We start from the raw sequence: 15,943 nt of genomic DNA on the forward strand, positions 1-15,943 counted from the left end.
GAAGGCTGACCAGCAGCACTTACTCACTCTCTATTACTCACACACTCTCTCTGTCACTCTCTCTCTTCGCGAGATTTACAACTGCGTTCCCACAGATTCAATTTCACAGTGAGTGGTTAGAAGTCATGTGACCTGGAGGGACCTGAGCTGAGAGGCTTAACTCCAGGCCCAGGCTAGAACAGAAACCTCCTGTGACGCATCACTGTGCCACCTCTAGGTACATTATGTCATTATGTATATGTTATGTATATCTGCCTATAGCCAAAACATCTTAATTTGAACACCTGGCTTTTAAATGGGCTGTATAGCCGGCTGTGCCACAGTAATACATGGGTTAGAAGCTGGAGATGGGCTATGTGCTGTAATAAAGCAATGAAACTGAAACAGAGGCTGCAACGTGCAATGTGTAACCGCAATGTAATGTTTCACAATGGAATACAAAGGCTGCTGATGGTCCATAATAAAATATAGTTAATTCATTCATTAAATCAAATCAAATCAAATGAAATCTAAGTTTGCAGTACTTTTAAACCTACAGCAAATCTGAAATTGTACTGATAATATAAGAGAGTGTCACATGTTTTGACACTCATAGGTACTGTGTAGTACCAGCCATGTAACAACAACAACACATTAAACCCCACCTGAATCTGTGCAGCCTGTTATGGCTTGTGAGTATTTCTCCAGTGCGTCACCAAACTGTCCATTCTTAAAAAGCAGGTTTCCCTCATTCTTTAGCCGGGCCAGTGGCGGGGGTAGGGCTCCGCAAGGAGCATCAAGGTTGACAGCATTTCCTCCTCCGTTGCTACAGGCAGCAGCAGCACCCTTAGAGCTGTCACTTTGATCTGACGCTGCCGCTGAGCCCCTTTTGCTGCTCGTTCCATTGGCCGCCTTGGCCGGCGAGTCCTGTCCTACTTTGTACTTGTCCGAAGTGCCTCCCCTGGTCCGACTCCTGTGTCCGTGGGAGTTGTTGGTCTCACCGTGAGGGCCCCCTTCCCCTCTGCTATGGGGCTTTTTCTGAGCGTTCCCCATATCTCCCCTCTCAGCAGGAGCAACGGCACTCTCCTCCTCCCCTCCCACAGGCAGGCTGGGTTCAACCGGACGAGCTGGAAAGGGAGGGAGGGAGAAACAGAGAGAGAGAGAGAAAGACAGACAGAGAGACAAAGAGAGAGAGAGAGAGAGAGAGAAAGAGAGAGAGAGAGAGAGAGGTGGAAGACACACCCACAGTACGCAGTCAGCGGTTACATCAGAGTGGGGGAGGGGCTGGGTACACACAACGCAGAGCCACTTGAAAGGGGAGTTCCAGGAAGCAACCACTCAGCAGTGAATTATGGAAACGCTGGGTGGGGGTGGGGTAAAGAACACACACACATACACAGATACTACACGCTACCAAACGTCATGTTACCCAGAGGAACTAGGGGATTCCTCTCCTCTCTGGCTAGAAATGTGTTAGCAGGACATGTGCACAAAATGAATCCCTTCGTTTCCCAAAGGCCACATTTCAATGTTCCGGACACATCATTAGCAATGCAGGCGGATTAGATGGCAAATCCTTTGCCAGCAGGTTCTGAATCAGCCTGAGAACCTGCACAGACATGCAATGTTGTGGTAAAATAACTGAAATGCCATGCATGCTCCACGGCGGGCCCCCCGTCAAAAAATAAATGACGTCTCGGAGGTACCGAGACTAGGGGACCATGATTTACGATTCTGTGCCTATCGGGACATAACTCGGACGGCGCTGAGTCGACCGAAGGTTACTTCACAACGCTCGGCTCGCCTAAGCTTGCTCGGCGGTGCCTCTCGTGGCTCAAGTCACCTTCAGGCACGCCGCCTGAAACTGACACCTTTTTCAATCTGACTGGTTTTCCAATCGTCCCCCCCCCCCCCCCCCACACACACACACACGTCAGTCCAGGCGACATAGGCCATCACACAGGCATTATCACTTTATGTTTACTATATGCCTACACTATAGCCTACACTCCATTGCTGCCGCCTGGCATCGCTTATGTATATGTCACAGGTAGATTGGCATTCCTGGGAAATCGGAAGTGGAGCGCTTGTTTTTAGGCTCGGGGTGGGGCTGCGATGCGAGGACGGAGACGACGACAACATGGATATACATACATACCGGCCTCAGTTATTCATTGGACTCCCCATCCACTACCACTGGGAGTCTGGGTTTGACTCCCGCTTGGGACATTACTTTTTCAAACAACCGGGGACTACTTTTTTCGCCGATAAAGTATAGTTTTGGACCATGACGGAGGCGCGCCGACTCAGCAGACCTTGAGGCCAAGGAGTCGCGCCCGAGCGCCTCCAGGCGCGAGTGCCCGCGACGACCGGCCGATGGTCTGCTAGTCGACTAAGCGCCGTCCGAGTTATGTACCGATAGGCACAGAATCGTAAATGATGTTGTGGGGACTGTGTTTGCCCCTCTATGGTTTGCCCCAACTGCCACTCGCTGCACTAACATAGCCCGCCAGCCCGCCCCCGCCCCCTCAGGCTCGCCCCCTTGTGCTTCGCGCGTGTGTGTGTGTGTGCGCATGCATGTGTGCGTGCTCGTTTGTGCGCGCGTGCATGCGTGCGTGTGTGGTGTGGGACTCATGTCTGGCTTTTATTGCCCTCTAGCGTTGGTTCTACAGAATTGCCTGGGGGGCGGACGGGCGGTGAAAATAAGCGCTTCTTTTCCAATCTCCCTGGAATGCCAATCTACCTGTAACATATACACTTACTTACATGTTTGATATCTGCTACTTACTTATGGACGAGAGACAGTGATATTCTGTCTCATTTAATTTGTATTTTTTGAGCACACACCTTATATGTACATTTGATATTGTTATCGAACTTTTCCCTTTGTTTCTTTCTCTATTCTTATGACAAAATGTTGTAACTGCAAATCCTTGGGAGAACTCACCCGTCTGTTCATCTTTACTGAGGACCTCCTCTTCTTCATCTACCTCTTGTATGAGGATCTTCTTGCCTTTGTTCTGCGACTGTGGTTGGCCTTCTCTCATCTTCTTACCAACTTCAGTCAGAAGTTTCTAAAAGCCAAAATAAAAATAAAAATATTTTTATGTGGTCATCTTATTTGTCCAAGACTCATGCTGCTTTTAGATGGTCTGAAAATGTAGTACGCCTAGGTCATTCACAAAAGTTAAATTCTTGTGGATTGAATGTGTTTTTATGTTATCTTTGTGAAATGCTAATAGTGGGCTCATTACTCAATCACTAGAGCAGAACATTAACACTAGTCATCAACCAAATGCAATAGATTTGGGCTATGGTTTGTAAATCTGTCCTTTATGTTGTCCTGGCCTGACTACAATACAAAACAGGATGGAAACTATTGCAGATCTTGGTTAGATCTGCAGCAAATATACATTCCCCAATTAATGTGCATATGGAAATATAATGTGCAAATAGCAATATTATTTGCTGTCATCATGTTTATTGAAAGCTGCTATGACAACTGAATTTCCCTCAGGATCTGTCTGTCTGTCTGTCTGCCTGTCTATCTATCTACCTACCACTTAAATTATATTTAGTTTACAGGTCCCCCCCCCCCCCCCCCCCCGAATGTTCGCCCAAGAATAGTATGTGGTTAAACTCAATAATCACACTTGGTCTTTGCATGTCTTGCACACTGCGGTTGCACATTATAGTTTGTCTTGTGAATCAAAATAATAAAGTATTTATGAGTTTTCAGTTCTAAATGTAATCACATTTCCATATCCTCAGGGAAATACAGTGACATCTACTGGGCAAATGGGCCATTGACAAAAGAGGTTCTATGCACTGTGTGCAGCATGCGATTGGTTGTTGACATTAATCTACCATGTCATTTCTGGGCCTAAGTTTGAGGTTTAAGTATTTACAGTAGCTGCAGTATTCTGTGGCTCTTCACGGAGCACAAGTCTTAGGTCCTCAGCAGCCTTCTGGAAGTTTCCCAAGTTCTCCTGAAGGTGGGCACGACGTAGCAGGGCTGATGAGGAGACAGAAACCAGTGTAAATATGAAAAATTGCTACTTGACAGTAAAGTCTCCATTGTAATCTGTACAAATGTAATGCAGTGCTGCAGAAGGGATACAAAACAAAGTAATTTAGTAACATGAAATGACGCCTCATATTATTATGATTAATTATGTCCTGTAAATATTACAAACATGATATTTATTTGTACATGCATTAACATTAACTACAGTATCGTTATCATGCGTTATCTTCATGAACATCAGGGAAAAACAACATCCCACCTTTCACATTGCCTGGTTCTAGCTCCAATACAGTCTGGCAGTCTTTCATGGCATTGTGCCAGTGTTTCAATTTAATCTCAGCCTGGGCTCTGTTGTTGTAAGCTACGACAGTTGGTATAATGGATATACTCCTGTAATGGAAGAGCAATAAAGAAACAAGGGCATTAATGTAAACATTCACTAAGGGTTAACAATACCACAGATGTGAATTAAATCTTATCTCGATGTGCATTCTTAATGACAGATAGTAAATAATGATCAAATACCAGGCAAGAGGCCATAATCCCCATTATATTCACACGGCAACCATTTTGCTGGTTGGAAATCCCTCAAGTATGACATAAGAGCAAAATCTGTGTGAATATTTATCTACTGTATCTAAAGTTGTTACTACATGAGTTTTAACAGCCCTAAGGTAAAGGGTCTAACCTGGAATAATATGCAATTGCCTCCTCATAGTCACTGGCTCTGAAAGCATCGTTGCCTTTGTCCTTTTCACGGTTGGCCAGAAGGAGCTTCTCCTGCGGAGTGAGCACTGAATGCAGAGTTAGAAACATTATGTCTCTCTTACACACACAGACACACGAAAAGAGAACTTCAACCAGTGACAAACAAATTATAACTGCTAACGATAAAATATCTTACAGGTTGCATTGACTTTGGATTTGATTTTGTGATGGCCAGAGTTTATGATGGCGGGAGGATCATTACTTGTGTCGCTCCGATCAATTTTTTCACATTCATGTTCAACGTCAAATCTGGAAGAAAAGAACAAAAGGTCAGAATTATGCTGATAATAATAATATAAAAATATCCAGATTTATGAAGTAACAAAGAGGTCTAACTTGTCCCATTCTTGGTAATTGCGAGGGAGGACCTTCTTTGAGTTATTTCTTTGTGGAACTGGATTCTGCAGTGGAAATCAGAGTAGGCTATATTTTTAAGAATGGATTTTGTATAACAAGCACTAGTGTACTGTGATTTTGTCAGTGTTGTTAATTACCTGACTGAGTGAAACAGAGCAATTGGAGCCCCGTACAGGAGGCACGTTTTCATTCACCACATCATAAAACACTGACTGCTGTTTTAGTGATGATTCAATGCCCTTGGTTTCTTCTTGCCACATCTATGAACAAGAAAGGAATAATAAAAACAAGACTATGTTTATCCTAGGCTATACAGCCTAACAGTAGTACACAACCACTACAAGAAAGTGTTACTGACTGACATACTATATTTATGTTTCATAATGTCTAACCAAACTTGTTATAAAAAAAAAGGAGGAAAGAACTAATTTATAATCATCCAAAATTACTGTTAACCATCACTGCTACTAGATTTTTTCCGATACCGATACCAGTATTGTAAAAGCTGCAGATACTGCATAAAATACTGGTACCATTATCTGCGAGTGTGCCAGTCTATGCCATTCCGATTTATCACATGATATTTCATTTACAGTCATATTTTGAATGCTTCACTTGACTGCTTTATACTCTTACTGTACTATTTACATTATCATTTGACTAATTATAATAGTAGCTGCTATTAATGGAATTTGTATTTATTCCTAGATCAGTGGTTCTCAAACCTTTTAATTTCAAGGACCTCTATAACGCTGAGAGTTACAGACCTGTAAGGGTCCATTTGGAACCCCCTCAATGAACCATGAGGGTCCCTGGACCCCACTTTGAGAACCACTGTCCTAGAATCTTTTTAAATTACACACAGGTATCGAATAGGTAGCCTACTTGGTATCGACCGATACGCAAGTTATCAGAATTCGGTATGGGGAAGGAAAAAATGGTATCGGTACATCTCTAACTGCTACAAATACTGCTCAGTAGTGTATAATGGCTACCTTCAGGTCATCAATGATTTGGCTCCATTCATCTTTAGGGAGGCTGGCTCCTGTGGTCACTGGATTGTCCTTTCTGAGAGCTCGGCTCTTGGGGTCCGATCTTTGCAGGTGATTCTCACAGAACTGGATCAGATCGGGGTAAATACCCTCATCTCCAGACCTTTGATACATTCACATTATTTTATATTAAATTGAGAAAATCCATCTTTCAGACATGATGTATGTAGCCTAGTAGTTGCTTTGGATGATGATGTGTAAAATACATTTTAATTGATATAGGCTAAATGATTGAGTTGATGGGTGGGTAGATGTTTTTAGTATTACAAAAAGAATAAGTTACAGGAGTGCAAAAAATATGTCAAAAAAACATACAAAAAATAATGTAAGTAACTCTCACCTCAGCACTGTCAATATCTTCTCCAGGTATTTAACATCAGTGCAATGTGCAATGTAGTTGTAGTCCAAATGCTCCACGAGAACCTTCTCATGGCGACTGAAAGTGGCCTCTTCATTTAGAAGTGAGGAGCAAGGTTTTGTTGCCATGGCAGGATTGTAGCTATGCCTACAGTAGCTTGTTGTCGATATGGGTTGAAAGTAAGTGAAAGTGTGTATGGTTACCTTACCTTACCAGGTGAAATCTGCGTTGATTGCAAGCTGGCGAAGTTATGGCTAGCCAGCCGGATAACACATGTTACAAGTTTAAATCGAAGTGTGTTTATTTAAATTAACAATAACGCAGCAAATGAGCGGAAAATGACTAGGCCTACACCTCATCCTTCTCTATAAAACATAGATATATCAAGTGACTTTTACCCGTGTGTCGCTGGTAGGCTACCAAAGAAGACAATGGGCCTGTGGTTGCCTGGGTAACCACTACACACAAAACGCAGCAGAAGGCCTATACTCCCCCCCCCCCCCCCTACAACTTTATTGAACAAGGTTCTAGACCAGTGGTTCTAAAACTTTTTCATGTCAAGGACCCCCAAATTCATACATATATATTTGGCCATGGACCCCCATCTGAAAAGGTTTTGTGCCAGGGACCCACTTCTTTAGAATGGCTTTTAACTAGAGCACTGGACTAATCTGATGACTCTGTATGACCTGCTCTATTTCATTTTTTTTAGCTTTTTTAAAAATTGTTGCTATTGAAGTCTGTGTCTTGTTTTTTGTTTTTCTTTACCCACACTGTTTGTTGTGGTTTGTGTTGTGAAGCACTTTGTAAACTTGTTTTGGGAAGGTTCTATACAAATGAAGATTATTATTATTATTATTATTATCATTATTATGCAGAGGGATTTATTTACCAACAGAAAACATTAAAGAGTGAACACCAAAAGACAGTTCTTGCACCTTTCTTATTTTTGTCTTCAATCTCAAACAGGTTTGGAATGACTACATTTGGATTTATATATATGAAGTTTTGCAAAAAAAAAATGTATACAATTAATTATGAATGCCTCATTTTTTCATATTATTACTATCATTCTTGAAGCCAAACAGTACAGTACATTGTGACAGTAAAGACAAAAGACAGTCAACATTAATATTATTAACAACGATATGTGTAGGCGGGCTCAAGATCTCTCTGCTGCTACCATAGGCTGCGACGTAGACGCGTGACTCCATAGTCTAAACCAGTTGTGCATGATTGGCCAATACGCTTGTGCAAGGACGCGCTGTGATTGGCCAGTAGCCACTTTGAGTGACAGTTGGGGCAAACGCTCTCACCAAAACATTATTTACTATTCTGTCCCTATCGGTACATAACTCGAACGGCGCTGAGTCGACTAGCAGACCATTGGCCGGTCGACGCGGGCACTCGCGCCTGGAGGCGCTCGGGCGCGTCTCCTCGGCCTCAAGGTCTGCTGAGTCGGCGCGCCTCCGTCATGGTCCAAAACTATACTTTATCGGCGAAAAAAATAGTCCGCGGTTGTTTGAAAAAGGCACTTCCGCGTTGGCCACAGAAGGGGGCGTGTTTATAGCACAACTGGTTTAGACTTTGTAATGTCGCGACGTAGACTGGTGATGCAAGGTTTATTTGTTGCTACGTAGCGGAAGGAAACCGACCAGCTGGCGGAAACATGTGACGCACATAGAAAATAGGCTCCAAATTTGAAAACGTGCCACAGTCTGCCTTCAACAAGACAAAGTCATAGACTCAGCTGGACACGACACCGAGCAGAGGCCTACAACTATCCGGATGAATGAAGTTTAGCGACCCGAATATTTTATGTAACAGTAAGTGGTTGTGCTTTTATGGCAATAAACGGGGTTTCTCTGCACCGCATAATAGCGGTTTTAAGAGAACATGAAGTAGCAGTCGTGTTTTCTAGTAAGAGTAGTATTAGTAGTGCTAGGCCAGTGGTTACCAAGCAGTGGGTCTGGACCCGTTTCTGGGTCGTGGGTCCATTTTTATGGGTTGCAAGTAAATATCCCGTTAAAAAACTAAATCTAGGAAATAGAAAAAAATAATTAGCCTATTTTTTTTTTTAAAAGAAGTAAATTCCCCCCAACAAATCTAAAATTGCCATGAATTAAAACATGTCACAAATGAAAGCCAAAAATCTAATACATTCCTTAAATGTTTTAACAAGTAGTGAAGATGGCCGATCTACAAGCTCACAACGCGTCGCATCTGCTATTTTCACTAGTTTGGGTGAGGGGTAGCTCTGATTCAGCTAGGTGAGGGGGAGAAATGTGTATTTTGGGTCTCGATCTAAAATGTTTGAGCTATGCTGAGCTGAGCTAGGCTAACCCAATCCACCCAGCGTTGATTCCCACAATACAATACACACCATTATTATACAGCCAAAATACAATAAGATATTGCATTCTGCCCAAGTATTTTTTTGTAGACAAGCCTCTTTTGTAGACTGTCTTGACTTTATTCTACATTATTTCCTAAAATCCATAGAATCATTAGTTTCTGTTAGCGGGCTTTGTTTTATCACCAAGCCCAGAGTGTCCCTTCCTTGCCAAAATAACTGGGGTGCGTTCGAAAATACAGCACTGAGCGGCGAGCGCACTGGCCAATACAAACTAATAGGCGAGTGTGCTCCGGTGCATAATTTCCGAACGCACCCCAGATCTACAAGCTTCTGTAGATCAGTACTTTATGGCAAGTGACGCCGTTGTACTAACAAAGTATAACTCTGTGTTTTGGCGGCCACAGCTGAGTTTTGAGCGGGTGCCACAAACATGCTACATTACATTACATAGCAACCCTGATGAACAGCTCACATTTGTTTTGTTTCCTACCAGCTGCGCTTTGATTGCAATTATTAAACAAGCAACAGTTTTTGTCTGAAAATAAATAACTGAAATGACCAAAGAAGGTATCATTTTATTAATCTTTCGATTAATTGAGTACAAAGGACCCAATGGAAACAAGCCATTGCCTTTCTTGGGTTTAAAATCCTCTTAGCAGACCTTGTATTGAACTAAACTGTACTTTGCTGTGCTTTTTTTTGCAAACTGCTAATGAAGTATTCAATCGAGTATTCATTTAATTAATCAAATCATGGTCGCATGCCACATCGTTCTACATCAAACGTCATGACTCCCAGTTAGCAGCAATTAAAACAGACAGTGGTGGGAAAAGAACATTTTTTGACAAAATGAATTATTGAATGTAAATATCAATCTGCAATGTAGTGAAGAATTGTTTTCAAATGTATAAGATCTTTTGAAAATATCAGGTCTGATTGATTGTTTTGTAGTAATAATCAAAATCTACAAAGTAACTAAAGTTTTCAGATAATTGCAGTAGAGTAAAAGTATGATAATATTTGCCTCTGAGATGTACTGGAGTAGAAATAAAAATACTGAAAATTGGAAATACTCCAGTAAAGTAAAAAAAAAAGACCTCAAAAGTACTAGATTAAATTTACTTTACACCGCTGATTACAGACACTTAGTTACTTCTGCAGGAATTAAGTGGTAATATTAGCCCAGTGACTAAAGTTATACAGTATTATAATTTTCCCTCTTTATTTTCTCTTCCCTTGCAGGAATCTACCTCAGACAAATAGTGCACTTCTAAAGGAGGAAAATGGATTGCACTCCTGACAATGTTTACCTTCAGAGCTGTAAAGACCAACAACTCTCTTATAAAAGGTCATCGATCGACAGTGGCTACTGTGAATCGTTTCACAGCCCAAGGGCAGCCAGAGTGGACAAGTGCACCCCACGTAGGCCTACATCCCGCTTTTCAGACGAGTGTGATGAAATGCCTAAAGAGAACATCTCATCGCAACGACATCAGCGCAGCGCCATGTCTGTCACACCGAAGAAGGAGAGAACGGGCACGTCTGTCACACCTAAGAGGGAGAGAACTAAAGACTCTGGTAGATTTTCGGACAAAGACTTCAGGAGGGAACAACCGCCGTTGTCGGTTGGCTGGTGTGAAACCCCTAAAGTATATAAGAAGGATGCCTTGTTACGACGTAGGCTTCTTGTGGGCGACTCGGCCACAGATGTCAAAACCGGCAACACAAGAACGTCCAGTAAAAGGACAGAGCCCAGAATCAGTGCACTCTTTGACTTTCCAGACACCGCAGCGTTTGGAGCTCTGGCTTCCAGCACTTTAAAAGTGGAACTGGATCAGCTCCTTTCTGCCGTTTCAGTCGCGGATGGAGACCACAATGAGAGCATCATCTCGGGCCACCTTACTACCGGGCTGCCCGAGACGCCAATTTTGAGAAACCTCCTGTCTGCCTTGGCTGAGGAAAACACCCAAACCCCTGTCAACCAAAGTGTGTCCAGACTGTCCACTAACCCTGCAGAGAGTCTAAGTGCCTTGAGCACGCCATCGTCCACACCTACCATCAAATACCAGAGGTAGGTGTTTTTTAATAGTGCATATTTCAAAAATAAAACGTTTTTTTTTTAATGACCTAAACATAAATCTGTATATTAACCACTTGAACCTTAGTGTCCCTATTTTGGGCATGTCACACAATAGGCAAACATCCGGTGAAAATGGCAGATGTACAAGCTTGCAAATTGTCTATTTGCAAACATTTTTGGTGTAGAGGTGGGGGCATTTTTGGTGTATAGACCCCTGGGGGACACCAAGAGGTTAATACACAATGTCAGGGGCATTGACTGAAACTAACTACCAACCAACCCATTCACAGGTCAGAGAGTGAGGACAGTGGTTTCGGTTGCCTGGCCATTGACAAATCTCAGGACTCATCGTTGGACCATGACGGCTCCTTCCAGGAGCTCCTGCCATCGTACAGGAGCTGTGAATCCAGCCAACGGCGTTCCCGCCTGCAGCGGCAGAAGAGGCTCTCCACGCTTCGAGAGGGTGGGTCTCAGTCTGAGGAGCATGGCAGGAAGTCGACCGAAAATGATCTGCCACAAGGCCAACATCAGCCCTTTGTCCAACACCAGAGCCTCTCTAAAGAGGACGAGGTGTTTGTTTTTGACCATGCCACACCGTGCAGATCTGCTTCCCTCAACCTCAGTGAAATTGTGACCCCCCTTCGTGCCACCTCGGACAAGCAAGATGATTTTACTCCCCTTTGGACACCTGCATCCAAGCTTAACACAACACCTCTCGACAACACAGCCTTCCATGCCTATCAGGATGATTTGACTCCCCTTTGGACACCGGCTTCCAAGCCAAATAACACATCTCTCAACACAACCCTTCATGCTGAAGACTTTGTGACCCCTCTTAGGATCACTACGCTAAAGCTAGAAAACCTTTCGCTGACCCCAGCCCTACAGCTGGTCCACGCTATATGTCAGCAGAGGGCCAGGAGACTGACTTTCCAGAGTCTAAGCATGGAAGAGGAGCTGAGGTCGGCCACGGTGTTGGCTGAGACACCGGTGTCATTCAGGACCACTATGCCGCTGGCGGGCCTCATCGGTAGGAAGATGGGCCTTAGGCAGGTAGATATCCTGGCGGAACTGAAGAAGAGGAACCTCAGACACATCCTGTCGGTCATACTCAACCATCTGTCCCCCAAGGATGTCTACAGGTGAGCAGTTGATGAACCTCAATGTATTTTAAAACGTCATTACACTTTTACCATTATATTTCAAGCCAATGTTTAATTCACATTTCACAAAGTGAATTACGCACTTCTGCTGAGAAGTTATTATAAAAGGAAGTCAGAAATTGAATTAAGTTGTTTGTAAGATCTGTTCAGAGGCCATACATGTACAGTATATAAAGTATTCATGCCTTCACTGGGGTTACGACAGGTTTAATGGATTGAAGTTCTGTCACCAAGACTGATTTAAATCATTTGGATTCCATAGAAGTCAGCATGTCTTCTATGGAAGCATGTTGTGCAGCAAAAATAGCAGATTTACAAGCTCAGCGCGTCATGTGAGCTTGTAGATCGGCTGTTAGTTATATTCAGATTAAAGAGTATTTGTAGTGGTGGTCAAATAAGCAATAGAATACATCTTCGATGAAACCTGAATGGTCTCAGAAATTTCATAAAGGTTAAAGCCTGAATCTGTGATTTCTTCTGGTTGACTACTGTATGTAGAACAGCAGCAACATGCAACATGGGTTTAGAACGATAATACCTGAACATCATCATTACATGTCAGTCATGAGATTTTATTTTGCTTTATTCCATGCAGGTTTGGTCAGGTGTGCAAAAGCTGGGATGAAATGATCGTGCAAGACAAGCGGGCCAGCTGCAGGAGAAGACTTTACGTGGAAGTAGAGGCCAATGTGGAGGTAAGACATTTTGCATCAGTCGGTGTTGTTTATAAGGATGGAATAATGTGAAACACTGTAGCAGTGGTTGACATGTTCAGCACTTCAAGTTCATGTCAGTGAAGATGAAGTCCAATAGTGGACTGTGGCATTTCTTCTGTTGACCAGTGCGAGTGTGGTGGCTTCACTGTAATTCGGTAATGCCATCCCTGATTTTCACGGATTGTCTCCTGCCTGTGTTTAAATGGAGGAAGCTTTAAACCCATGAAAACCGGAAAGCATTTTAGATTTTTGCATTGGCTTTTCAAAAATAGCGGATGTACAAAGCTCACAGTGTGTCACTTCGTGCCACACTGCGAGCTTGTACATCTGCTTTTTTTAAATTACTTTTTTGACACTTGTTTGTGTTGTGTTAACGTACAGCTTGGCAGTGCTGACCATGTCCCTGATGCAGAGACCAGAGTGGCCCTTCTAAAGAGGCAGGTCCTCGCGTCCGTTCAGGCTCAAGCCAGAACCCCAACCTACTGCACCCCACAGGCGTCAAAAAGCACTTTAACCCCAGTACAGCGCTGCGCGTCAGATCCTGGTGGCAGAAGCAGCTGCAACCAGGAGAGGTTCATACAGGTGAGTTGATGGATGACATTGACCATGTTGAATTTGTCTGCTAGATCAAAATAATAGTAGTCTTTATCCCCAAAGGGATATTTATCTTCAGTCTTTTCAAAAACAACAGACCATATAGCACAAACCAACATATCACACGACACAACACCAAGACAATACATGAGGTCCCCACTATACACAGAAAACCCTATCGTCGAGGCAGTTCGTTTAAAGGACGACTTCACCCATTTTCAACCTATCTTCATGTAATAGGTCCTCACTAATGCTCATGATAAAATTATATTTGTTTGTACTTGGTCTGTGTCTCATGGGAGGGCTGTGGACAGTCCAGAAACCCGTCTACCAGTGACATCATCGTTAGGCAGGATATTTTCCCCCAAAAAGATTACAATTTTTTGATTCAGATTTTTATTAAGGCGAGAACAATGGATCTATTATTGCATTGCAACTTTCCAGGAATACAAAGCCTGCAGTTTCTATTAGCTTGGATTCCCCATCAATGATGTCACTGGTAAACGGGTTTCTGAACTGTCCACAGCCCTCCTCTGAGACACAGAATGATTAGAAAAAAATTGTATCATGAGCATTAGTGTGGACCTATTATATGAAGAGGTTGAAAATGGGTGAAGTCGTCCTTTAATGCCGCAATGGCTGAGGGGACAAAACTCCTGCTAAAACAAACCTTTTCCCTCTTCAAGGTTCTGTATCTTCGCCCAGATGGCATGAGTTCGAAGTAGCGATTCAGGGGATGATCAGTGTCATTTATTGTTGTAAGCGCTAAGCGTGTGATGGCCTTATTGTTAATCTCAGAAGGTGTGAGAAGTCCGATAATCTTGGAAGCATATTGACAAGTGTTGATGTAGCAGTGACAGTGAATTCAGCTTACTCGACTCACCTCAATTGTATTGTCGTTGCATAGGTGTACAGGTGCAAAATAAAGTGGGTGAAATTCTTTGTCGTTGCAGTGTCAAGAAAGGTGGTGAAAGAAAAAGGCACGTCAGAAAGCTATCAATACAGCATATGAGCAGTTTGAAACTGTCACTGCCTAAATATTGGTCAGGAACTTCGGTGTGGAACATTCATTTCCAAGGGGCGGTTACAAACAGATTCAAACGTCACAGCAACAAAAAAAACACTTGAAAAGTGGTTGCTCTGATTGGTCACCCACAACTCTAGGGATGAGTGAAATGTAATTCAAATCAAGTTTTTATTTTTATAGCTGTGGCAGATTTGTCTGGTTTCCAGGCTAGTTAAAATGCTGCAGATATACAGCATAATAACAAACGTGACAGAGTATACATAAGTGCCAAATGCAGCAGCAGCAGCGGGGCACACCTGCAGTCATAATCCTGTGTGGCAGTCTGTGTCATCTGGACAGCCTGGCCACAGGAGGGACCCTGCATTTGTATAAGTATTTGGCTGCGGACCCCATCTCAACATATTGTTCAAGGGACCCCAGAAGCAAAGATCTGAGTTAAAATGTTTGCTTTAAAAGAATATATACACTTTTCTAAAATGCTGTGCTATGAGCTTCTACATCTGCTATTTTTGAATAGCCAAAGTGTAAAATAATGCTTTTTAGCTAAAATCTAAAATGACACGGATGCTTTCCCGGTCTTAATGAGTTAAGAAAGAAGGGAAATTCCCAAATGTTCATGCTTGAAACAGTTGTCATTATAGCTTGTATTGTCTTCTGCTGTTTTTTAAAAGGTATACTATGTCTCTGCCTTGAACCAGGTAGCCAAAACCCTCTTCAGCGACGAGCATCTCAAGCAATGTCCGCGATGCCAGCATCCGGCGAGGTGTCACTCTGTCAAAAAAGAGGGCGTGTGCAGCAGAGCCGACTGCAGTTTCCACTTTTGCACGGACTGCCTGTGCGATCTCCACGGGTCAAAGGAGTGCGGCAGCAGATCCGCCGGTCGCAGCCAGATCAAAAAGGACAGACTTTTACCCGGAAGTGCTCGGAGCAAGCGGAACCTCAGGAGGCTCTGAACGGTTGTATTGTGAATTTGTTTGTGATACATTTCACATGGAATGTTTCTTGCACCAGTTTTGCTGCCAAAGGTCTTGGTAACTTGGCAAGGACTTTGTTAGTCAGCAGCACTCAAGGCGAGGGGAAACTTGAATGTTGTTTGTTCTTATCCATGTGCTATACATTTTTTTTTCCCCGTGCACTTTTTCATTACATTCTAGTTTGTGTGTTTTTAAATGTGGATGTTGAAGCAGCCTCACCAGCAGATGCACTCAAAGACAATGAATTTGGCTGTTGAGTCCCCCCCTCCCCTTCCAAAATGTTTTTCAGAATGTGTTTAAAACTTGATGATGATTATCTAAAGCATAGTCCTCAATGGCTATTGACACCAATAATAGTCAAGTCCTGAGATTTTATACCAGCATTTATTTTTTACTGTTGGTGCCACATTTTGGGCATAATTTTGCAGTGTGAATTTTGCACTTGTTTTAAATAAACATTTTCTATACAAAACAATATATGTATCCATATTT

The 15,943-nt window shown here is 42.9% G+C and overlaps 2 protein-coding genes across 4 annotated transcripts in view; one reads left to right on the forward strand and one right to left on the reverse strand.

The window, feature by feature from the left end:
- The window catches only part of spag1b (sperm associated antigen 1b), a gene marked incomplete at its 5' end in the record, with an annotated part of 24,533 nt that extends 17,864 nt beyond the window's left edge, over nucleotides 1-6,669 (reverse strand). The window contains 10 exons of the mRNA XM_084052318.1: nucleotides 645-1,106; nucleotides 2,927-3,053; nucleotides 3,888-3,994; nucleotides 4,266-4,396; nucleotides 4,695-4,800; nucleotides 4,911-5,023; nucleotides 5,111-5,175; nucleotides 5,269-5,391; nucleotides 6,127-6,286; nucleotides 6,524-6,669. Of these exons, the coding sequence (XP_083908444.1) occupies nucleotides 645-1,106; nucleotides 2,927-3,053; nucleotides 3,888-3,994; nucleotides 4,266-4,396; nucleotides 4,695-4,800; nucleotides 4,911-5,023; nucleotides 5,111-5,175; nucleotides 5,269-5,391; nucleotides 6,127-6,286; nucleotides 6,524-6,669 (1,540 nt within the window). The remainder of the gene's footprint in view (nucleotides 1-644; nucleotides 1,107-2,926; nucleotides 3,054-3,887; nucleotides 3,995-4,265; nucleotides 4,397-4,694; nucleotides 4,801-4,910; nucleotides 5,024-5,110; nucleotides 5,176-5,268; nucleotides 5,392-6,126; nucleotides 6,287-6,523) is intronic.
- Nucleotides 6,670-8,274: 1,605 nt separating this feature from the next.
- Nucleotides 8,275-15,620, forward strand: fbxo43 (F-box protein 43). 3 transcript variants are annotated; one of them, XM_084051915.1, is made up of 6 exons: nucleotides 8,275-8,377; nucleotides 10,140-10,968; nucleotides 11,268-12,119; nucleotides 12,736-12,835; nucleotides 13,238-13,438; nucleotides 15,176-15,620. In XM_084051915.1, exons 2-6 carry the CDS (start codon nucleotides 10,181-10,183, stop codon nucleotides 15,428-15,430), a joined length of 2,196 nt encoding a protein of 731 aa, XP_083908041.1. In that variant the 5' UTR covers nucleotides 8,275-8,377; nucleotides 10,140-10,180; the 3' UTR covers nucleotides 15,431-15,620. The 3 variants fall into 3 exon arrangements, with proteins under 3 accessions (XP_083908041.1, XP_083908043.1, XP_083908042.1); XM_084051916.1 differs by having other exon boundaries at nucleotides 8,299-8,367; XM_084051917.1 differs by lacking the exon at nucleotides 13,238-13,438.
- Nucleotides 15,621-15,943: the final 323 nt, after the last annotated feature.

This window comes from Gymnoscopelus microlampas, assembly GCF_963454915.1.
Source record: "Gymnoscopelus microlampas genome assembly, chromosome: 3".
NCBI classification, from domain to species: Eukaryota; Metazoa; Chordata; class Actinopteri; order Myctophiformes; family Myctophidae; genus Gymnoscopelus; species Gymnoscopelus microlampas.